Consider the following 25169-nt stretch of genomic DNA (forward strand, 5'->3'; position numbering starts at 1 on the left):
AAGATAATCTCACCCGTACATGTATTGATCATGTCAACGTGCGAGCATCCGACCTTTCTTGTGCGACCGGGGCTGTAATTATGCAGAAACTAGCAGATCACTACTTCATAGTAGGTCAGTTAACCAAATCCAACTCTTTACAAACGGATCATTCTCATACTGTCACCATCTTAGATAAAAAGAAGTTTGACAAACAAATTGCTAGCTTTGACTGGAATTCTTTCATTCTAGATAATAACAACGCCACTGCATATGACAATTTTGTTCGCACGTTAGGCCAGATGAAGGAGGCCTGTAAGAAAACGGTAGTAATAAAAAAACGGAGGGCTGAGCATCAATGGCTTACCCCTGGTGTTTTGGCACTGATAAAAGAAAAAAATATGCTTTGGGCAAGATGTCGCCGAGCCCCTGACAACACAGCGCTGCGCGACGAGTTCCGTACGGTGAGAAATAGAGTGACCGCGCAGATTCGTTTGTCAAAGAGGCAATTCTGTAGCGAACAGTTCAAAGCGTCTAGTCGCAATACAACTAAAACTTGGTCCTTAGTAAATCAATTACGAGGTAACGAACGCCTGTCTACTAAAAGCACAATAGAACGCAACTTTGGTTCCGCTACTTCCGACCTGGCCAACCAATTCAATGAATCGTTTTCATTGGAACAAAACGATCCAGTGCAGTGTGCAAGTAACAATACACTACCAAATGTTGTGTCATCGTCCGCATTTATCCCGCTCTTGACAGAGCCTGATCTCCTTTGCATAGTCAGTAGTTTAAGCCGCAACAAATCATTAGGGCTTGATAACATACACATATGTGATCTCTGCAGAAATATTGGGTATTTAAAAGGTGTTGTTTTGTTAATACTGAACAACATAATTGAACATTGCTCTTGGTCAGACAGTCTAAAGTGCGCACGTGTGGTTCCCCTCTATAAAAGCTGCAAAAAAAAGGACACTTTGAACTACCGCCCTATTTCAGTTGTATCTTGTTTTTCTCAAATTCTTGAAAAGCACATATTGGGTGTCATGACTTCCTTTGTGACAAAACATGAGTTACTGAGCGAACATCAATACGGATTCATCTCCGGCGCGGGCACGCAGGTGTTACTTGAAAAGTTGTCTGATACCCTTCATAACAGCATAGATCAGAATGAGGTTCCGTTTGGGTTATTTCTTGATGTTAAGAAAGCTTTTAATACTGTGAACCATGGTATACTCTGTTCTAAATTATACCGTTATGGCTTCCGCGGACCATTTCTATCTCTGCTTCAAAATTACCTTCGGGATCGTTCTCAAGTGGTCTCACTTGGGTCAGTGCTGAGTGATAGTATCAGACTTAAGAGAGGTGTCCCGCAAGGGTCTATCTTGTCACCTCTTCTTTTTAATTTGTATGTTAATGACTTAGCTACTGTTGTTAAAACTTCGAAAATCTATCAATACGCTGATGACACCCTGCTGATATCTGGCAACTCTGGTTATTCTCTCGCTCTCTCAAATCTTCAAGACGATACCAGAAGGGTAGCCGATTGGTTTGAAGCAAATTTAATAACAATCAACCCTGTAAAAAGTCGGCTTGTTTGTTTCCGAAATCGACGGAAAACAGTGCCGAACGACTGCTTCATTACAATACACTCATCAAATTGTGCATCTTGTTCCTGTGCCCGTATTTTCTGTGTCGCGTCTGTTAAATACCTAGGTGTACATTTTGATGGGGATCTTTCGTGGAACACACACATGGCTCACATATGTAAAAAGCTTAGAACTATTGCCTGTATGCTGTATAACTTAAAAGTGTTTCTGCCTTTCTCTGTTCGAAAAATACTAGCTCAAACTTTGGGTTATAGTGTTCTTCGTTATGGCATGTGCTGTTTTTTCAACTGCTCCGCTACCTGGAAAAAGAGGGTTAACAGTATTTTAAAAAAACATTGCCAAGAGTGTTCTTTATAAGTCACACGTGCCGGATTCGGACAGTGTATTTAAGGCAGGTGGTCTACCGTCATTCGATACATTGTTTAAGCAAATCGTCGTGCTAAAATATTTCTGGTGTACGGATTACCGAACTCCCAATGTTAAACCTATACCTCTGCGGCACATACCTCGATATATGACGCCAAGGGTCCGTACGCATTACGGAATGGCTGCGCGGCCATATTATGTTCCTGCTATCTTCAACGAATTGCCTGACGAATTGTTCTCTTCAACAACACGGAAACGCTTGCGTGCTGCTACGCTGGCATTAGAAATATGCTGAAGTATGCATGTGTACGTGATGATTGTTAGCTATTTCTTTGTTCTCTAATTGTTTTCTTGTGATGAGGAAAATGCCATCCATGTAGCTGAAACCCATGTTGATTTATTGCATCTGTTTGTATGTTTGTCTTTGTCTCTTCGGTTTGTCGGTTGTTGTTTGCTTTCCTTTTTTCTTTCCTAGATTTAATTTTCCGTCTTCTCTCTTTTTTTCCCTTTCTCCTTTTTTTCTTTTAATCTTTTCTCTTTTGTTTGATTGCCTTTTTTTTACCTTCCTATTCAGTTACCACTGTCAAAGAGTCTTTTTTGCAGAAGTGAAGGCTGTTGCGGCCGGGCGACGCCGCACAAGCCCACTTGTAGGCTTTGGCGACCCCATTTTCTTCTGTAGGTACTCCTTGATAATAAACGATTATTATTATTATTATTATATTATTACGTAAGAATACAAGAGGAGATATACAATGGTCCACAGCTACCATTGTCTCCATAAGGAGAGCAGTAAAATACCTATAAGGAAAGGCGTCAGACAAGGAGACACAATCACTCCAGTGTTATTCACAGCATGTTTACAAGAAGTATTCAGAACATTGGAATGGGAACAGGTGGGAGTAAAGGTGATGGAGAATACCTCAGTAACCTCACATTTGCTGGTGACATTGCCTTGCTAAGTAACTCGGGGGACGAATTGCAAAGCATGCTTACCGCCCTACACAGAATAGAATTGTGGGCCTGAAAATGAATGTGCACAAAACTAAAGTAATGATCAATGACCTCGGGACAGCACAGCGATTTGAGATGGCTGGCGAAGCAGTAGAAGTGGTAAGCGAATACATCTACTTAGGCCAAGATGTGACCCCGGATCACAACCATGAGGCAGAGATAATTAGAAGGATAAGAATGAGGTGGAGTGCATTCGGCAGGCATTCGGCAGGCATTCAGGCATTCGGCAGGCAGCCTACCATTGTCCCTGAAGAAGAAAGTGTATGACAGCTACATCTTACCGGTACTCACCTACGGGGCAGAAACTTGGAGGCTCATTAAGAGGGTTAAAATTGAGGACGACTTAAATTGAGGACGACTCAGCGAGCAACGAAACGGAAGATGTTAGGTGTAACGTTAATGGACAAGAAAAGAGCGGAGTGTATCAGGGAACAAACGCGTGTAAAGGACATATTAGTAGAAATTAAGAAGAAGAAATGGACGTGGGCAGGGCATGTAATGCGAAGGCAATTGAGATAACCGTTGGTCATTAAGGGTAACAGAGTGGATCCATAGAGAAGGCAAGCGTGGCAGGGGCGGCAGAAAGTTAGACGGGCAGATGAGATCAATAAGTTTGCGGGGATAAATTGGTCGCAGTTAGCACAGGAGCGGGATAATTGGGGATCCATGGGGGAGGCCTTTGCCCTGCAGTGGGCGTAGATAGGCTGGTGGTGATGGTGAAACAAAGCACGCTGCGGATATGCACCTTCTAGCACGCAGCCATAAAAAAAACCAAATTGTGAATAGAGAGAGAGAGAGAGAGAGAGAGAGAGAGAGAGAGAGAGAGAGAGAGAGAGAGAGAGAGAGAGAGAGAGAGAGAGAGAGAGAGAGAGAGAGAGAGAGAGAGAGAGAGAGAGAGAGAGAGAGAGAAACGTTTATTTGAGCTTTCTGAAGTGGGAGTGGTTCCCTAGTCCGGGAATCTATCAGGTGAGCAGAGAGCCTTCGCTCTGGATGCCAGGACCTGCTGTACGTCCTGCCCGCAGCTCAGGGGTGGGAAGAGGGGATCGGAGAGGTGGAAGTTTGGGATTGTGCCCACACTGTATGAGGTAGAGTTCCGGGTTGTGAACAAAACTGGCATTCAGTAGAGTATTGAGTTGGAAACATACGATGCAGGCGAACTGGGGGAGGAAAGGTGTTAGTTTGCAATCTGCGGAGCGGCGATTCTTTTTCCTTGGAGAGTGCAGGGTGAGGGGTAGGAAAGTGTTGTTTGTCGTACCGGTAATATTGCGTTATGTCTTGATATGTTACGAGCGGGATTGACGATGTCGTCTCCTAGGAAGCCTGGAGACAGAGGGCACCGGCATGCTGATGAGCAAAGTTTTTTGTTGCCCGTCAGTGAGAAATGGCCAGGAGTCCAGATGGTAATTAATAACTTTCCGACGGGCTTGATGCGGTAATAGTAACTTTAAAGTAGAAGGGGCCACCCTCCCAGCTATGAAGCTTCGGCAGGCAGCTTCGGAATATATATATATATATATATATATATATAGCAGAACAGAGAGATACGGGACGAGGGACTCGGTAAAGATACCTATCAAGGTTGCAGTCGTCATTGCCAGTGCTATTCGGCTTTTTTCGAAATATTTAATAGGGCCGAATGACGTGTGCTTGTCACGTTTCTTTGATTCATTGATAAATAAGCGAAAATATAAGTCGAGAAAAAATCCGCCGTTTTTCCGGGAGCGGTACTCGAACCCACATCTCCGCATAACCGGTGCGGTGCGTTCGCCATTACGCTATCCCCACAACGGCTTCCCTCTCGACTTTAAAGCGGGGGTTTATATTTACAAGAGCTCTGAGGCCGGTCAACTAGCGCCGCCCCTCGACTACCGCGGGAGACGTAGAACGTCTTCTTTCCCAGCGGCCGCCACGTAGAACGTGGTCGGAGGTCGGGGTTAGCAATTGGCATATCCGAACTGCTGGAGCCAGTGCCTCGTAATGCATGCAGCAGAACAGAGAGATACGGGACGAGGGACTCGGTAAAGATACATATCAAGGTTGCAGTCGTCATTGCCAGTGCTATTCGGCTTTTTTCGAAATATTTAATAGGGCCGAATGACGTGTGCTTGTCACGTTTCTTTGATTCATTGGTAAATAAGCGAAAATAAGCGAAAATACATTGATTGATGCACAAGAGATAAGGGCGCCCTTTATGGTGACTGTGGCTACTTTGTGTTGGCCATTAGGGTAGGTACTGGCATCCGTATAGGCGACATCTGTTCTTTTTCTTCATATATATTCTCATGTGCTTGGCTTCGGGCTTGTCGGCGGCCGGGATGGAGGTCAAGGTGCATATTTTTGGGTAAAGGGATGCTACTTCTGCAGTGGTCTGGGGCTGAGAGACAGTAGATTGCGGGCATGTGGTATGGAGACTGTTTAGAAGGGCTAGCCCTGCAGGTGTTTGTATTAAGCGGGGCTGTTGGCTTGATAAGTGGCCTTCGATAAGCTCTGATACCGTATTGTGGAGACAAAGTTGTAGGAGACGGGCCGTTGAAGTGTTCATAGGTAATACTTGCTTAAAATATTTGGGGGTTAATCGATAAATGGTTTCCGTGTCACTTTTGGTGAGGGTAAGGTAAGGTGTTGCATACGTTACTCGTGAAATCATGAGAGCTTGAACCAGTCGAATGAGATCTTTCTCCTTGATGCCCCGGTAGCGGTTCGAAACGCGTCAAAGCAGGTTGGAGACTTGGTGAAACGTCTTGGAGAGCTTCAATAAAGTTTTATAATTACGTGTGTTGGCCGGGATGATAAGGCCTAAAATCCGAAGTGAGGAGCTGGGTCGTATGGTATGACCGTCGAGGTGGATACAAATCCGTTTCATGTGTGAAGTAGGGGGATGTTTACGAACGACGATCAGTTCCGATTTTTGTGGTGAGCATTGAAACCCGAGTGATGAGGCATATTTGTTAACGACATCCGTGGCCTGTTGAAGTGAGTCTTGAATTTTTCCCATGGAGTCAGTGTTTGTCCATATTGCATGTCATCGGCGTAAAGCGCGTCATGAACGTGAAGAAGTGCCGTATGCCTTACAGCCTGAAGAAAATATCCACACGAGCTTTGTGAGTCTCCCAAACATACCCAAAACTCCTAATAACGCCTTTGTGGCACCGCATAAAAATTAATGCGTTGGGCACAGAAAAAAAAAACATTTATCTGATACAAGTCAACAACAATCAACGAAATAGAAGACAGCCGTTTTATTTCTTGCTGTGTGATGCCCACTGCTTGGTGCGTAGCATTAGACTTAAATATTAGCATCAATGCGTGCAATGCGTAGCATTACAATGTTGAGCATAATGGCATCTCAAAGATGTTTTAGGGAAGCCTACGCATTTTGCATGCTTATCGAGGAGCTCTGAGTACTTAAATTCGGAAATAAGCTAGAAAGGACAAGTTACACACGATTTTCTGACCGATTCTCTGAAGAAAGTTGGTCTCTCGCTTCTCGTGTGTTGCAAACTTGTGCGGGATACAGCTTGAAATCAGCTTGAAATTATTCAGAGGTGTCTGAAGCTCGCCAAATAACTGAATTACTGGAAATACTCCTTTTAATGCACTAAAGCTTCATAGCGGATGGTTTCTAGCACAGGCACTGCTGCCCCTCAGAAGGGCACGACAGTGGCGCAAGTGTAGCAGCGGCGCCGGTCTCGGAGAAGAGGACAGCAGCGCGATGCCCCTAAGCTGACGTCAGAGCCAGGGGGCGCCGCTCAAACATCTCACCGCCAACATCCCTAGTTGGTCTGGGTACGCGGCATCAGTACGCCGGAACACTCCGAGAATTCGAACGCCAGGCGCACCATGATTTTCCTGATAGTTTTGTTTCTCAAAAGTCTGATGCTGCGACACTGTGGCGGCTTCTGTGAGGTCATCCAGGGTGTTGGAGATACCTACCCTGGTATCTGAGTCCCTCCTCTACTCGAGCCTCCAGCGGGGGAGATCCTTGAAATCGATTTCCCCATGCATAAGCATTGCGGAATCCTCCCCTCAGCCGAGTGTAGGGAGCAAATGGAGTGTAGGAGGGACTAAGAATACGGCCCCTAGTGTTAGAAGCTTTACCGTCGTCGGGCTTATGACAAAAGCCTGAACCAATATCAAAATAGTGGCCTCCTCATCTCCGCATGCTCGTTAGAGCTGCGCTTATATTACCGGCATGTCTGGCTTGTACTCGCTTCAGGTCTCGCGATAGCTTCAGTGTTTTTGCCACTTGTCTGTACGCGCAATTTTAGGACCCTAATACTGTCTGCGGTCGGAATGGCATTACCATTCTCTCGTAAAGCAATGCCATAGCCCTGCAATGGGTACTGTTACTGTTCCACTTTTGAGATAGAAAAAGAGCCTCTGATTTTTCGGCCGAGCATTTCAACCCCAACGACTCAACGACTGGTTTCTCTATTGTATCTACGGCCCTCTGAAGTGTGCTTTCAATTTGTCCGTCACTACCCCTGTTCACCCACAGCGTCAAATCGTCCGCACATATGGCGTGATGCCGGTTTGTCATTTCGTCCAGCAGCGTTGGAAGGCCGATCATCGCTACAGTGAACATGGTCGGAGAGAGGACGGGGAGAAAAAATTACGCCCACCTCCCCTCGCGGGAAGCCTGGTGTGATGCAACGCATCTCATGGGTGGGGGGGGGGGGGGGGTCCATTGGCGTTTTCCATTTATAGCAGGGATTCTCACGCGAAGGGGAGGTGGGCGTAATTTTCCATTTTCACCATGCAATGCACATGCAGTACACGTATGCTCAGGTACGGTCTTTATTGCAGACGAGAATGAGTGCCTTGTGGTACGTAAAGTGCACAGTTAGGGGCTCGACGATTGCATCAAGCAATCGTCGAGTACTGCGAGAGAGTGCAAGCGTAATGCGGACGACCGTCGACTGAGACCGTCGGAGCGCGGCAGGCCGCTTTATATTCACAGCGCCCGAAGGAGAGGAGAGCGCGGAGAGAGAGAGTACTGTACACACAGCGCGCGCAGCGCCGCCCATCGGCGCCTAGCAACGGAGTGAGAGCGCGCTGCGCCAACCAGCAGCTGTTTGGGAGAGAGTGTTCGCTATCGGAGAGAGGAGAGGAGGAGAGGCGCAGCTGTGCGGACAACGCCGGACAGGCGCAGGATGGACAGAGGGGCGAGCATGAGATGCGTTGCATCTAAAACAGTCGTCGTCGTCGCTGGTGTTGTTGTCCGGTCAATCTCGGCAGTCGCTCATGCGTTTAACCTAGGTAAACAGCTTGAATACAAGTGAGAGTACGCTGATGGTTGTGTAATTCTTAAGATCTTTGGTATCTCCCTTCTTGTAAATCAGAATTATGTTGTCGTTTCTCCAGGCGTACACCTTTAAAGTCTTTACGGATTTGAAAAATAGGTTATCAAGCGTTTGTAGTGTAATCTCTCCTCCCTTTAGTTAGTGGGACATCGCTAACTAAGCTTGTAGGCTCAGTAGTTTCCCGTGGTTAACGTCACTGGCGTAAAGTCTGGTGTAGAATCGTTCCGCTACTTTTATTACGTCGTCCATGTGGCACGCTGTTCGCCTCTGAGTGCGTACAGGGGGGATTAAAAGAAATACGAACAACGGAGCGCACAGCCTCCGACGCATGCCGCACCGTCTGGCTGCACTGTCAGTAAACTGCGCGCATGCGTAATTCTTTCAGAGCATGTGATAGTGTGGGCTAGGCACGATAAAAAAGAGACGCCGGGCATTTAATTTGCGCCGTCTTTTTATGGTCTGTCGCCACTGAGCATCCTGTTATCTACTACATTCGGGTGCCCTTCAACAATCATGCTCAGTGGCGACGCAGCGCGAAAAGGCGCCTCGAAATTAACGACCGGCGTCTCTTCTTGATTAAGCATTTTCCGTAAATGTAGGCCACACTCTCAAACGCTCTCGAAGAAGTGCGCCAGCGCGCAGTTTACTTGATTTGCAGCCAGACGGTGCAACATGCGTCGGAAGCTGTGCGCTCCGTTGATCGTATTTATTTTAACCCCCCTATACAATGTCTTTGCCAGTAGCTAGCTTCTTAGCTGTTTTTAAGCTTCCTCATCTCTTTAGAGTTTACTTGATCACCGCCATGGTGTACGCACTGGTGTCGTTCATTAAACTTCTGTTGATCAATTTTGACAGCTCTGCCAATTCAATTTGATCCGCCGTACTCGACAGTTTCATGTTCCTACGTCGACCTTGAAGTTTTCTTGGAGTTCGTAAGCAGCCAGCCTGTTTCCAGTGCGTTTTTTGCCAAAACTGCCACCAGCAAAACTTCTGCACGCCGTGGATATGTAGACTTAAGGTACAACAGCTGTCTGCAATGCACACTTCGTGAATACTTTATTTCACAATGAGTCAAAATGATGGTTGCATCTTCAAGTGCACTGAAATAAATTAAAAAGTGATGATCTCGGTTTTCTGTACACAATACATAAACACTTAAGACGTCCGCGGCGAAGTTTGGGCGTGCTTTTAGCTATCACTTGCGCGCGCACCAATGAATCGTCCGAAAATGTCCGCACACGTAGACATGATCCGGTGACACTGCGTCACATTTTCTTGACTGCTGAATCGCGGGTTTCACTTGGTGACTTTGCACATCACTGGGCTGTCCGGTATCGGCCAGTCGGCCCACTTGATGTGAATGATGTAGTATCCGGGCTCTATCACTTTGTACATGACAGTGTAGTTGCCCAACCCGCAGTAGGTGACTGACACTTTGATGACGGAGCCGGCGTGTGGACCCTGGACGCTGACCGAGAGAGGACCCGTGCCCGCATCCTTCGTGCTGACCTGCGGGAAGGGAAAAAAATAATTAGGTTTTGCTGAGGGTTGCAATATCAACCGCGTATCCACGTGAGTAACTTGTACCGTCCTGGCCTTTCCCGACAACTAGAGGGAGCATGAATTCGTACCAATTCGAAAAGCGCTGTGACATCTGCAGTTTAAATAAGCTTTAACGAAAGCAAGTTTTTGTGGCACATTTTGATGTCACGTAAAAATGCGCGTGTTACGCGGGGTCGGGAATGTGACGTCACAAGGATAGGGAAGCACGCGGCTGTACTTGTTACAGTCCTTGTTGACGGGCGAGCGTAGCAAAAAAAATGGCTGCGGCTTAGCTCCGCTAACCTTGAATATGCAAAGCAAAAGCTTGCCTTAGTCTGGTTGGGTCTTGGTTTCGCTTGGTTAACCTTTGATTTAGCTGCATTGCCGACGACGTCTCAAAGCCGTTCGGGTCCGTGCAACGCTCATAGAAGGAGGCCGGGCGAACGCGGCGTTCATTCATGGCGAACGCACCGTTCCTCTTCGCCGGGCGCGAGACGAGTCACATTGCCCGAAACGACCCAGCGCCGCATGCATGGGAGGCTGCGGGAATGGTTGGCTGCCTCGGCCGCAGCGGCGGTGGCGACCGCTGTCGGTGCCCGCAGGCGCCAACAGCGGTCCCGGCGAATCACGCGATGCGCTTCGAGGGGTGTGTCGCCGGGGGTGCGTCGCCGGTAAAAAGGTCATTTACGCATTCTCTACGAAATCGCTGGACGAAAGCAGTAAAACTTTGCTTTAGAAGCACTCATCAGAAAGGCTGAAGGTGGGTTATTGATCAAGTGAATCTGAGTAAATTAACACAGGTATCTGACGCAACTGCAATCACGTTGTGCAGCGCAGACCCCAAAGCATCCATCGGAGTTATCATCCATAATTTTTCCTTTGCATCCCTCGGCTTCTCTACATCCCTCTTTTTTCCCGAGAAAACGGTGAGCAGAAAGCAGTGCGCACCTGGAAGTGGTTTTCGGCGCCGACCTGTCCGAAGTAGAGCCATGCGCCCGAAGCCACGCACTTCTCAGGGTGAGAAGGCGACTCGGCGAACAGCCCCAGCGGATCTTGGTCTCCGTGGTCGTAGTAGAGGCTTCCCACAACCTCGCTCGAACTCCTTACCAGCTCGAACGAGGCGTAGGACTCGAGCATCAGCGAGCTCTCGTTCAGCGCGTCGTCGATGTACGCCGAGCCAGACTCGCACGACGAGCACCAGGACCCCTTCTCGAACCCAGCCTCGTCCTCCATTCCGTCCTCATCGTTTTCTTCGTCGGAGACGTCCTCGTCTGACCTGACGGCCGCCATCGATGGATGCCTCCGAAGTAACGAAGGACCGGTCTTCCTGTTGACGTCGCTCAAGTCGTGTCGATCGCCGTGGCCACTTCCGAACCAGAAGTCGTACGAAGGGCTTCGGTAGCACTCGTTTTGTCGTCGCTGGCAACGACGCGATGATTCTCGAGACGACGGGGAACGTTCTGCGTGCCTCAGCGCGGAAAGCGTTGAGCTGACGGCACGCGTCGTGGAGCGAGCGGTGTTAGCAGCAGCGTTGGAGCCGGCTGTGGCAGGATCACCCGTTCCCACGCCGGAGCCGCCCTTGCTCGGGGGTCGATTGTCGACTACGTCGCGTCTGGCATGGCAACCGCTGTCAAGACGGCGCTCGGGTGTGCAGTTATCGGGAAGCCTGAGGGTGTCTTGCGTGTTGCACCTGCGTTCACGCTGCGCCTTCGTAGACCGTGGCCCGTTGTTGTCGCTGCTTCTGGCCATCTCTGCGAAAGGTAAAAAAAATAAAAGAGAAAAGAAGTTGTCAGGCAGGACGAAGCAGACAATAAGTACTGGTACAATGGCACATTGGTTGTGTCCGAGGCACTTCTTAATACGCCAGTCGACAAGCTCACACGAAAGACGAAATGCTTCAATTAAGTGCCAAGTATAAAATATACGAGGGAACTACAAATTGCATTACGCTTTCTTTGTTCACCTCCAAACGTTGTGGGGACTCATCACGCGTCCGTAAACTTCGTGTGCGCTCGGGCGTGGGTTGTCGTTGCCCTGAGGTTTAGGCTATGAAGGCGCGATTTATCATTTTATATTGCTACCAGCACTATTTCGGCAGCGCTCCAAAAAGATGCCGATTCGCTCCACAAGAACAAGAGGGTCAACGGATTTGGCTGTCGTAAATAGAAACTGCACTGGCAATTTCCATGCACTGTATGCGTAAATCCCCGTTCCGATCGGGAGTGATCCATGCAATAATTTTTTGGCTTACATACACTGCGAGGGTTAGCTGCCTTTGGAATAGATCTGTCAGGATCGCTGAGACTACTGTTGCAGCCTGCTGTTGGCAACCGGCCGTCCTGGCAAATAAAACAATCCCGGCGACTCTCGCAGACTCTCGCGACTTGTGTCGGCTGCTATGTTATTCCCGCATTTTGCGCATGAGGCTAAACAGGGGCAATTTGTGGCCACCACTGCGGCCATACTTAAATGGTAATAATACTAAAGATGGCGTTTTTGTGTTGCCAGTATTACAGCAGCCGACAATATTAGCCGGGAGACTCCCGTTAAAGCACGTTGTTACTCTTTTGCAATGCTACGCAAAAGGCAAAGTGTTAATCTAACGTCTAGTCAAAGTAAGGACTCGTGACCAGCACTTCGTTTAATGCCGCGCCGAGTATCTCAGTGCTGTATAGCAATCGTAGAGTCGCAGTAGTAAAGAGAAAAAGGGGGTCAGTAGCGGTTAATATAACCTGCATGTAGTCCTGGAAGCATGGAGCGCAATGGCTATGCAACACGCTACAAGGCAATAGGAGGAGCAGTTTTGGTACGGCTTAAGACATGCTACCACATACGGGCAGCATCCCATATTACATACACTCTTAACAAAAAAAGCTCATAAATAGGTGGTAACAGCTGTATTTACTAACTCCATACAAAATTTACTACCCCCCCAGAACGGTACGTAGGCCCTGCCACTAAGTGTGGAACCGTTACTAGTCTAGACCGTGCACTTAGTAACTGCTGCTCGTTAGATACTAACATTCACTGACAGTACAAAATTATATGAATTATTGAACATAATCACTGCAGCACTTTTCCCACTCCAAATCACGATTGAAAAGATTTTGCTAATCAACATGCTGACTTGTATACGCTCAGAGTAAAATGCATAATTCTAAAGTTATCGCTAAAATACTTGATTTTCGCGACAAGCCCACCGACTCTATCAGACGACTTTCCGCTGCTGGCTTATAAAAGCAAGAAGAGCAGATGTAGTTCTAAGGTAACTAAGTTGTACTCGCTCTCCTCGTGCATCCCGTTGGTTTTCTTGCTCAATTTATATGTTCGTTGTCTACTTGTGGTACAGGCGTGTTGAATGCGTCTATGTCGTGCTGCGCGCTCAGCAGATGTCACGCGTAGCTTTTTACAGCGTTATGCATGGCCAGCTAATAAAGGCGCTAAGTACATAATTTATACTGGGACAAGTAACTCGCTAGTGTTCTGTTAGTAAGTATCGCGACCTTTTTTTTAAAGAGTGTATGGTAATTGTTGTGTGGATCGCATCTTGGTTGCATTGAACGAGAACTACGTTTCTTGTGGCATTTGTTTGTTGTAGGTTACTGAAAAATTCGGTGCACTGCAATGAGGAAACGATCTAAAGCTTGTCGTCGGGCCAGCAGGGTACACATGGCGCCTTGGGAAACAGCGCGCAAAACTTGGACAGACAGACAGACGGCAAACAGACACGAGCGCTGCAGTATCTCGTCCTGACAAGGAAACTATCTGACGTGTCCCGACTGATGCATGGCACAAACGTTCCAGGTAAAATTCGTTTTCGCTAACTGCCTTGAAATGCGAAGCATTGTTTGTCTTGGGAGAATTACTCGCTGTTACCTCACAGAAATCCACTGATCCCTCCACAGGACCCAAGATCCCTACAGGAAAAAATGAAGGAAGCTCACATTAACGCGTAAGACTTGAAGGTAGCGATGCTTTACGCAACCTTCACGACCATTAAGATGGTTTAAGTCCACAATTGCACCGATTTGCTTCTTCTTCGCTGCCGCAACGACCTCTACTTTGTTGCTATAACGGCCAAGAATAAGCGAATCGAAGAAGCAGAACGAATGAACGGAACGCGCACACTTAAACTAGGTGCCCTTAGATGCAACGTGCACCGTATCCCGCGTTCTGTGTCGAGCAGCGGGGTGATTCCTCTCCCCACAGTCACAGCCGAGTGAGTAAGCGGTTTGACTTTCCGTAGTATTTGGCGCTCGCGCATGGAATGGCTCAACTGTGATGTAGACGCGCGGCCGACGCGACAATGTTTCCGCGAAAGTGTATCCCAGTTTATTGAAGTTCATAGAGCGAAGTCTTCTGCTCCCGAGTGGCTGCCAAGGGTGGAACCCCTCGCCACACTTAGGGAATTTTGAAAGACAACGCCAGCCCACCATGGCATGAAGGCCTTGTTGCTTTGTGTTGTGTTGTACTGTCGAAGACCGGAAATAAAGAAAAAAAAAAAAAGGTCGTAGACGAGTGGGTAAGACAACTGACTTTACCTCCATTGATCTACTAGACGCAGGTTCGAATCCTGCCGGTGCCAGTGATTTCTTTTCTTTATACTGTTTTACTGCGGTTTGTGAAACGTCGGAATAAACGAATTGCTAAACAGCTTCGCTGCTGAAGGAAATCCTGCAGAAGGGAGTACTGTGAGTGTTGGTAGAGCCTGTAGGAGTACGATTCGCAGTTAGGTTTGCTTCCCCACCAAAAGAAGCGCTGTGCAGTGGTGTGCCCTTTTCAGGAGTTGGTGCTCGGCGTAAAAGGCTATTATCTATAGTCCGGCAACACCCCAAAGTGCAGAAGTAAACAGACTGCGTCGCATTAAAATAATGCCCAGCGTACAAACTCCTACGCAAAATTCAACGTGCATTTTTTTTTTTTTTGCATAGAACCATTACGTAGGCGTGTATGTGTAGCATACAAACACGCTAGCTTTTTTTTCTGTTAATGAAATTTTGAGGGAAGTCTGACAAGTACACACCAGATTGATTATGCGGTTGTTGCCTAACCGGATTTTATTTTATTTATATCGTCAGAGAGGTCTGCTACGCCGCAGAATGCACCGTATCTTTTGTCTAAGCACAGGCTCGTGAGACGTTTTAGTGAGAGTTGCAGCGAGCCTGTGCCCTCATGCCGATCACGGACTGGGGCAAACGAAACGAACGCAGCAAGTAATCAGACACGCCCCAGTGCCTAACGTTGGCTTGTAGACAGACTTGGAATTGTCATATGAAACTTCATGATAACTGCCCGTCTAAATGTGTATCTGCGTATCTAAACTTTATAGGGCGAAATAGCGTGCTCTTTAGGTCAGAGGTGTTTAGGGTGTTTACCACATTATCTCGTAGATGTGCGAACTGCTGCCACGTTTATATAACAGGTGTACATAAAAAAATTTTCAGTGGTGTGGAGGATGCGGCTGATCTTATCAAATCCGGACAGAAGGCGATACGATGCATTATCACCGCGCCAGTTGCCCAGAATTTGTGTCGGCGTGCCTGAAAACGATCGGGTCGTATTTGTGGCGCGCAAGTTATTTCTACAGCAGGCAAGTTGAAGCCTCTGAACTCGTGCTTCTTTCCGAAATAGGTTGAGGCGAGGTACAGCGCGTCAGCCAATGAGAGAGGTGGTCACGTGACACCCACATACACCACCTGTTCTGCGTGCCCTCCTCACCCGTTCTTTCTCATTTCTCCTGGATATATTCAAGGCTTCGTTGCATTGTAGCTTGGCGCCCATATACCAAATGACAGTCGTGCCGAGTCGAGATAACAAACTGTCGGTTAGATCGTGACGTCAATTTGATCACGACGCGTGATCACCTGGCAATTTCTTTTCCGTCATTTTCTTTACGTGCTCGTAAACATAGATAAACATAGACTTCTCCCTTTCTTACCCATCTGCCTGTCTTCTCACCGCTTATATTATGACTGCCTTCGAGACCAGTCATGACAGCGCGCAGAAATAATTGCACCGTGCGGTATCTGCCAGCGAATGGCTTGGGCGAATCTCTCTACCCACTTCCCTTGCTCCCCCGCTTGATGGACGATCGTGAGTGCACACGTCATGTCATGCTCCGCCAGAGACGCAGTTTCAGCCGCGTGACATTGCGTACGCGACGACACACGAGTCGGTTCATGCAGGGGACGTCATAATCGCCACAAGAAGTGTACCGCAAAGTGCACAAGACGGCCCGGGCTTTCCTCAATTACTCGCAAAGCTGCCGAACATTTCCTCGTGAGTACCATAAGTCGATGTTACACGCCCTGCGCTTTACCCGACGGCGCTGCTCTTTGAGCGCACGTGTCACCTGGTCGCGCCTCGTGGCACATCGAAGTAATGTGCACCGCGCGTCATTCCTTGACGCGTTATTAGACCAGCCGTACATTGCCTAACACGATCCTCGCCGGCGCTTATTACCCGTACACGACGTCTGTCTCTGACAAGGTGACCCGTCGTGTTGATATGTTATTGCTCCTTCGTCTGCTGACTGCTGTCGGTTGTTCATGAATGCGCACTTAATAATCAGCCTGTCCTGTCGAAAGACAAGGACAGGAAAACTGCACGCGCAAACCACGTACCAAAGATGGTATTACGTGCTACAGAGAAAGAGTGGGGAGGGAGGGAGTGATAGAACGCTGCATGCTTGTGTGTTTGGGTAAACAAGTAACTTTTTTTTTGAATGACGTGACTTTTGCCTTTGTCAGATCTTGACAGCTGCATACGGTAAAGTTCCTTTTTTCTGTTTGTTTTATTTCACCGGACAATTAGTTCACAACGAAGAAACACTACAATGAAACGTCACCAAACAAGCAAGTGACAGGACAGCATAACGGACGTACCTTGCCAAGACGGACGTAGCACACAATGGACAGACATGGACGGCAAGGCGAGTCACGATCTCAGTCTTCTCTTGATGACTTAGTAAATGCAGAGAGTCACGTTCGAGGATGTGCACGGTCCTCCCCTCTTGGTCAAGTGAACACAGACGAAAAGACATCGAGACGACGACAGTCACGACGGGGGTTGACTAATTTGATCACTGACACATAAACAAACTTACACACAAGTATACGAACAGTCACCACTTTGCACAGCATCGCGGGACAAAGTCAACATGACGACGACGACGACGATGACGACGACTTATCCGCCGCGCTCGTACCTTTGTCCTCTGACGGCTGACTGCTGCACGCACCTTGGGCACTGTCCACTTGGCGCGCGGCATGGCGCCGCCCCGCCTGCGGAAGGATAGCGTCCTTGACTAAATCGGGCTCGTTCGCCTTGCTGAAGGAGGGAGGAGCAATTGGCGTCACCCTAAACCTTTTTTCGGTGCCTTGTCGCACACTGCTGCTGCTTTCGCCGCCGCGAGGGGAGGCCAGTTCGGGACTGCGCGACTGGTACGGGCTCTGCCTGTCTTCCCACACTTTGACCCTGTCCTTGACTGGCACAAACTCGTCACCACTGCCAACGGGGACGAAGCTGTCCTTTGGGCTGATGGTCTGCGCGGGAGTCTTGAAGTTCTCCGCGAAGAACTGCTTCAACTTCACTGTGTCAAGATACAGCTCGTCTAGCTTTGATAGGGGCGCTTGTTGCGAAGGGGGCTCGGACTGAGACAGTTGCCGCTGTACAGGTGGCGTCTTGAGGCTGTAACTCTCCAACGATCTGGCCCTCTCGAGAACGGATGATCGTGGGGCTGTCTTGAAGTCAAGAGGATCATTGGAAGTAGCTTGAGGAGGTTGTTGGGTCTCTTGCTCTGTTTCGGCAGTGGACCCTTTATCCGAGGGCGACGCTTCCTTCTTATCGGTGGCGTCGATGGATTCGGGCGGGTCAACTTGATCTGTTGGCGATTTGTCACTCTCCTCGGATATTATTGACAGGGTCCGCGCAAGCTGCTTTCGGCAAATTTCTGCTTCACACGAATCGGCAGCGTCTGCAGACACTGCGGTTGCTTCCGCTTCGATGAAAGCGGTAACGCCTGCTACAAGTTCTTCTGGAGAGGGCGACGACGCAGCAGGCTCTGGTGTGGACACCACGTACTTTAGTGTTTCAGCTTGGTCTAAGACATCAGAAAAAAACATCACCGCGGGATGAGTCGCAACAGCTGGTGCACGTGTGGACCTATCATTGGGTTCTTCTGCTTCCGTGGCTTGAAGGTCAAATCCGCATGGAGAGATCCTCCCACATGGCGACGCCCTCCCGGACAGTCCAGTTGGGGTCACTCCACCGCAGGGAGAAGCCCCTCCGGACAGACATGTCCTTCCAGTCGGGGTCACTGCGCCGCTGGGGGAAGCCCTCCCACTGAGCGAGCAGCACGGGTTGACGGGCGCAGAAGCCTCCTCGGCAACTTCAGGGGTCTGCTCTTCTTCGCTCGCATTCTGGCTGAACGAGGACACGACAATCTCCGGCATTGCCAGCTTCGAAGGACCATGCTTCATGCCCTCCCACAGGGATTTGTGCCCGTAGTCGACGCGACTGAAGGTCTCCGGGGACGACTCCGGACTGCTGACGGGTGAGAAGAAGGGCTTGGCGACGCGTGACGTGTCGGACGGCACGCGCTTGTCCCCACCCGGGATGAAGCTGCTGCCATTCTGCTTGGCGCTGGCCGACAGGGATCGCAGTACCTCGTGCAGCTTGTCCCTGTCGTCCCCTTCGATGACGATGTCCTGGCCGTTCACGTTTACAATCCTGCGCAGGACGCGGCGCCTCTTGATCCTTCCTTTGAGCTGAGCCGCCGAAGTGGGGCTCGCGGGCGCAGTCTGAAGTCTGTCGTCCTTCTCGGAGCTTTGCGATTCGGTGGAGTCTTGTCTCTGGAGGAGCAACTCGTCTGCGTAGTCGGTCGAGTCGTCCACGTTGACGGTGAAGGGACTTCCGGCCACGTGCTGCCCGTGCCAGATGATGCTGAGTTGGTGCTTGCCCTTGAGAACAGGTGTGTACTTGACGGCCACCATACCGGGCTGAATGTCGTACTCGATGAGGATTCTCTTGTCGTCGCTGCCGGTCCCGTCAGGCGCGCTCGTGTCGGCTTCTGGACGCCTCGCGGTTACTTTTCGGCGGGGCGACCTGTTGGTGATGACCTCTTTGCACACTGTGCTGTCGGGCCCGCGGATCTCGACCACGATGCAGAAGTTGCTCGTCGACTTGGTGAAGACGTTGAAGCTGGCCTTGCGCCCCCGCACTGCCAGGATGAGGCCCATGCCCTTGGCGAAGCAGTTCTTGCGCGCCACGAGGCTGCTCGAATCGTCGCCTGCGTCGTCTTTGATCGAAGGACGCTTTCCCAGCGCCATTTGCAACTGCGCCTTGGCCGATATCACCTTCAGGCGCGACACGATGGCACGCACTGCTTTTTCTATACATGGGCTGCCCTCGGCCAATTCCTCCGCCGTGATGTCCTGCAGACAAGGGGAAAAAGAATTTCATTGCGCACATGAGAAGGCTCTATTTTCCGACAGAGAATATATGCATTCCGATTCCCCCTCATTGCACGTCCTGCCGCTTCGCGTTCCATTTTTTCAAATTTGGTGGGACTCATAAGCAGATTCTGAATACTAACTTTTTATCACTGGCTTCTTACTAAGTATAAACCGAAAAGAGCTCCTTTCTAGCCACTGGCTTTCAATAGTATATTTCCCTATTTGCGCACGGCACCCCGCCTTAAGTGGTTCCTGAATTTGTCGCGCACATTTTCATTAACCACCCGTTTCAGCCCCTCGCTCATCCACACACGTAAACCATAACATCGAAAAGGTATTCACGACGGTTTTGTACAAACGGTCAAGATAAGCGAACAGCCCCCTTCCCCGAGTTCCTCGTCTCAGGAAGGCACCTCGATCGAAAGGCTCACCGGTCGTATGGGGGTGTGCTTCTCGAGCAGGAAGAAGGCCAGTTGCGCGTTGCTGATGCAGTTGTCGGCGTTGAGCAGGTCGTACCGCGGACAGGAGCCCGGGTACATGGAGTCGAGCAGGGCGCACAGCAGGATGCCATCCTTCCAGCCCGAGGAGAAATTGTCCGGAACGGGGTAGTTCTTCACGCGGCTTCGAACCCAGTCGAGCAGAGTTTTCTTCTCGTGATAGCCGACCGATATGCCTGCGAGGAAGGCGGCACAATGTAGTTCGCTCCACTTCACGATCAACTGTATCGCGGAACGACTGCGGCGACCAATTCAGCCGAGCACGCGTACCGCAGTGCCTTCTGCTGTTGTCAGGAGACGATTGGGACGATAGCAGCACTCAGTATAAACGTCCCAGGCCATAATGATGTCTTCAGTAAACTATCGTTTTACTGTAAACTATCAGTAAACTATCGTTCAGTAAACTATCGTAACTATGTCCTCGTTTGTAGCACTCGATTTTCTTTAAACATAATGATGTCATTTTCTTGCATTTGTGGGTCTGCTATTGCCTTCACGTGGAACGGGTGCATGCAACGCTTTTTTTTCAGTCTTGATGCCCGAACAGCGAGAAGCGCGGAAATGTCGGCCTTGCTGGATCATAACTTTCAAACTGCGTCGCAGAAGATCAGTGACAAAGAAGGTGTAGACACACACACAGCCCTATGTGTGCGCCCACTCGCTCTATGCCCCTGGGCTCGTGCGGTGCGGTTTGATAGAAAGCGCTTCCCGCATCGCGAATTTCCGCCGCCAACCGATGCGAGTGCCAAGCCGAGCATGTCCTGTGACAGTGGTGACAACTTTAGCACCCAAAAAATGCTCCGAAAGGCCTAGTAGTCGCACACGGACATAGATTAAAGGCGCCTCAAAGTGCGGGAAATGCACGTACAGCTGAGGATGTAGCAGAAGAAGAGGTGCACTTTGTGCCACAGGGTGCTGGACCTCCAGGCGCTGGTGGGGTGCAGGATGAGGTGGCCGAGCCAGAGGCACCAGGCTGTCAGCCGGCTCAGGGTCGACTGCCGGTAGTTTTCCATCACGCTCAGGATGTCGGCTGCACGGGAGAAGAAGCACCGCCACGTGTGAGAAACTGCTAGCGGCTTTCAGTTGCGCGATAGTGCTCCGCCGAGCGAGACATGTAACCTCACTTCGCTGCCTGATAAAAGCGAGCGCTCACGGTCGCGTCCCCGACCTTTCCGCCGCCGCTGCTACTTCTCTCTTCGAAACGCGCCTCGGGAGCGTGTACCTGTTTACGGATGGCGCAGCGTTAGTATCCTGACCTCGACCCTCGGCTTAACGCCAGAGACAAGGGACTGGTTTTGGCAACGGAAGCCGAACGTATTTCGCCCGCGCCTGGTCCGACAGTCGGGAAAGCTATAACGCCGGATAGTTTGTTCTTGGCTTCTATGAGGCGCGCTGCTTGGAACTGAGCGTTCGCAGATGCTTTCTGAAATCGCGGTTGGGTAAGTCGCCGAGTCTTCGATGATTTCGCTCCGGTTGTTGTGATCCCGATATTCGTCGCCTTCACAGCATCGAGGAAGGAGACGGAGCGCCCTATCGCATCCGGCCTACACTGAGACAGACGGCGCGAGCGAAAGAACTAACTTCGCCAGTGAATGCGCAGTATCTGCGAACATCCGACGACAGTCGGGAAATGGCCGTTTTTCTCACTTGGCGGAGGCGGTGCGCCTCGGCGTCGCAGCACGATTAAGGGGCCGAAAGCAGCTACTTTCCTCGCTCCACCGGCGGCACGAAGACAGGCTGCCACGGGGTATGATGGAAGTCGCGAATAAGTCGCGCGCAGGCACCATTTAGACAACTTACGTCACAGCCCACCAGAAACCTATTGAAAGAAAACCGGAAACCACCCTGGCACAAAGATACGACACATTTCACCAATATCGCGGCCTCTACCCGCCCAGCAGGCGAGTGCTGTAAATCGCTCCCACGAGTTCCAAACGTAGCGTCGTGAACAGTACCTCCCCCCCGCACTATACGACGTTGCCGGGTTGACAGCGTGCCAGTCGCTGCAGCAGCAAAGCAGCTGCTGCGGGCGTGTACGTCGCTTACAAGCCGACGCTAAAACGCCGAGCCCAGCTGACGTCAGCAAATTTTAGAACAGGGCGTACACGGGTATTCCGAGGCGGGAAAGTAGCGTAAACAGAACAAGCAGCCACGCTACGACTGAGCAACGCGCGCCATCGATGACTAGAAATAGAGCTCAATGGTTCGCACGTGTCAAAGAATAGCACGAGGACAGGTTGTTTCAAGGTAAGCGGTAGGGGTAAAAATCGACGACAAAAGTCGATGGAAAATGTACAGTCGGGTTTTTTAAGCAGAATTGGCGTCAATCAGAGCAACGCGGGGCTTGCTATCTTAAAAGCTATTACAGTTCCTAAACGGTAATAACACATTCTCCGCATGATTCTCATATATTCGAGAAGATCCAGCCAGCGTCCGCGATGCGAGTCGAAAGCCAACTCTCCCGTTGCAAGCTATGGTATACGAGAGAACACTCACGTTTGCGCATGTTGTGGCGTACGTGTATGATCAGGTAGATTCTGCTCATCTTGAAGACGGACGGCGACGGGGTGCGCAGCTCCCGCGCCTCACACGCACACGCCGTACACGTACAGGACGCAATCGTCTTCGCGCTTGCCCGACGAGCTCGACTCCGGCGCGGCCAGCGTCTCGTATCCCAGTGGCACACGATCGCGCGCGGGCCAGGGGAACTTCTTGCCTCCAGTTATCCTTGTTGTCCGAACGGAACTGCGATCACCGCGCCAGCCGGCAAGGAAAGCGCGTCGCGAATCGCGGGGAGGGCGAAGCTGCTCGTGGATCCGTTCCTTTCCCCTCGACGGTATGTGTGCGATCGCCCACGCGACGCTAGCGGGCAAGCGAGTGTGCGAGTTGCGGCAGGTGACGGCCCGCGACGGGACAGTCCAGGGAAGCCCCGCAAGTGCGTGTCGATTGCCAAGTTGGGGCGAGGGTCGTCTCGTTAACCCCGCGGAGAGGAGAAGACGACGCCGCGTGTGTACACTACGCACCACACCCGCTTACGAAAATACCCAGCCTTTGTCTTGTGCCGAGCATCACCTCGTAACGTCAGGTCGTTTCGGTTGCGCTGCGAAGATGCAACATCTTAGAGCTCCGAGAAAGAACGGCCCGTTCCGGGAGGTCGGTACTGGGGCGAATCCCCGCTGCTGGACCGTGGAACAAACAATCGTGACAGTGGTTTTTCAATTAACGACGACGAAAAGTGCATCGTGCCGAAGCTTTCTTTTTATCATATTGAACCCGTGAGCGATTTGTAACCAATTATTGATTGATTGTGGGGTTTAACGCGCCGATGCAAAGCAGGCGATGAGGCGCGCCGTAGTGGAGGGTTCCGGATCAATTTTGACCACCTGGGGATCTTTAACCAGCGCCGAAATCTCGTACACACGGAAGTTTTTGCTTTTCGCCTCAGCCAGAAAAGCGGCCGCCGTGGCCGGGAATGGAACCCGCGTCTTCGGGCTCAGCAGCGCAACGCCGTAGCCACTGAGCCACCGCGGCGGGTTTATAACCAATGTCGTTAATGAACGCCTGCTGTTAGTATGACTAATGAGAGCGACTTCGGCTCAGCCGGCCACGCTTAGGCTTTCTGGGATGACTCTTCAGTATTCATAAACGGGCCATGAAGACAAAATACAACTTTTTTTTTTATTTTGAAAGAACTAGTAGCCTCTGCTAACTCACTCAGCTCGATTGCAGCGACGATGGACGTTTTATTAACCGCGGGAAAACGCAAGACATATTGGAAAACATTAAAATTTCGCGCTACAGGGACGTAGTTTGGGCAGGAGTGGAGTAGTATGAGCCAGCACTAACATATAGGGAACTGGGAAGTGCGCGTTGGCATTCAAGTGATGCGAGAAAACGAAACAATCACCAAGTCACCTTTCTTGGCCTTGGCCCAGGTCAGCAACCGTAAATCGGAAAAACAAGATTCTGTGATGGCATAGAGGAATCGCCAGAAAGTGGTATCGCCACAGCTGAATCTGTTTTCTTTAATATCTTCTCCATTTGGTTCAAGTACGCGATACGATCGATATCATTGTTATCGGGAGAAATCAGTCTTTGTAATGAACCAAACTTGTATTTTGTCTTCATGGTCCGTTAAACCTCCCCCCCCCTCTCTCTCTCTTGCTCTTGCACACGGCCACGCCGCTCTCTCGTCGTTGGCCGCTTTCGCGGTTATGCAGCCTCGGTTGCGTCAGCGGCAACTTTCGTTGGGGTGCGCTCAAAAAGGCCATTACGCTGTCTCGCTCTGTCGGCTCCATCAAGAAGAGCTGTCATTCTATGCGCTGTAAGACCTTGTTTGGACTCTAATCAAATAAGAACAGCATGCAAGGCAGGGCTCTTTACGTTCAGAAACCATCTCCTGTCAAGAGGCGAGGTGGCTGGCTATCATTGCTCGAACTTTTGAAAAGCCGCGCCCCGTGGCACAACAAAATACTCTTCCAAATCAGGCACGTGCGCTAGGAATAGACACGCCTGTTTACTCCGCGACGACATAGGCGTCCCTAAAAGCCGCCATGTTTCAGTTGTAAACCCCAAGGAGAATCCTGAAGTTCCAGTGAAGTCGACTAAACTCCCGTTGCCTCGGGGAGAAAGAAGCAAACCATTACAGGGCGCTTTTTATTGGAATTTTGTATTAAAAAATGCCCCCCCCCCCAAGAAAGAAAAAAACTAGCACTAAAAAGACAAGCGCCCGATTTCGAGTGACCTTTGCCGACAGGGCAGCTCTCGGGGCACAATCGGGCAAATAGAAAGGGCGAGCTTTGTCGGCACTGGGCCGGTTTATTTTGCTGGAAGCAGCGCCGCGATAACGGCTGGCTTTATCGTTAACACCGTTTCCCAATCGAGCACCGGTTGTCTGGGTTTTGAATGGCCAGAATCCGCGTCGGGGAATATAAAACGCGGTTAGACGAAAAGAAGCGAAAGTGCTGTTGCTAAGCGGTAACAGGGTAAAACATTCAGTGGAGAATTTATTTATAACTATCTAACTCTATCCTCTTAGAGTACATGAACACTGCTTAATACTGCCTTAACTTGATTTGGTACACCGAAGTGTGTAAACTAACTGGTGGCACCTCAAGTGGCGCCTCAGAGGGAGTCATGGATCTTCAGTGAACTAAATGTGTTCTTTTTTTATCAATTACAGTATGTTAATTTTAGCGCCTGCAATGGGAATACCAGTCACGAGGGACCCCAAAATAGCATTTTCAATGAATACACCCGGTGACAACACAACTAAAAAAAAAAAATTGCGCGAGCCCCGGTTACCTACAAATGCAGCGCGAATGCGCCCAAGTTGCACAAATAGCAAACGCACAAAACTTTGCAGAAAACGAAGGCGCTATAAAAACCTACTAATTGCCTGTAACT

At 49.9% G+C, this 25169-nt stretch overlaps 1 protein-coding gene across 8 annotated transcripts in view; it reads right to left on the reverse strand.

Annotated features, from left to right (window-relative positions):
• Nucleotides 1–9299: 9299 nt before the first annotated feature.
• LOC144150845 (uncharacterized) overlaps nt 9300–25169 on the reverse strand; it is a 173214-nt gene continuing 157344 nt past the window's right edge. For 7 of the 8 annotated variants that reach the window (XM_077682207.1, XM_077682204.1, XM_077682200.1 and 4 more), the window contains exons 2-6: nt 20632–20793; nt 19698–19939; nt 17019–19245; nt 10760–11562; nt 9300–9778 (exon numbers count right to left, since the gene is read on the reverse strand). In XM_077682207.1, coding sequence (XP_077538333.1) covers nt 9566–9778; nt 10760–11562; nt 17019–19245; nt 19698–19939; nt 20632–20776 — 3630 coding nt within the window. In that variant the 5' untranslated portion in view covers nt 20777–20793 and the 3' untranslated portion in view covers nt 9300–9565. Of the gene's footprint in view, nt 9779–10759; nt 11563–17018; nt 19246–19697; nt 19940–20631; nt 20794–22259; nt 23845–25169 lie in introns of those variants that run through there. The other variant, XM_077682203.1, reaches the window with a different exon arrangement.

The sequence above is a fragment of the Haemaphysalis longicornis genome, unplaced genomic scaffold, assembly GCF_048455015.1.
Source record: "Haemaphysalis longicornis isolate Haplotype H1 unplaced genomic scaffold, Haemaphysalis longicornis Haplotype H1 scaffold_80, whole genome shotgun sequence".
Lineage (NCBI taxonomy): Eukaryota > Metazoa > Arthropoda > Arachnida > Ixodida > Ixodidae > Haemaphysalis > Haemaphysalis longicornis.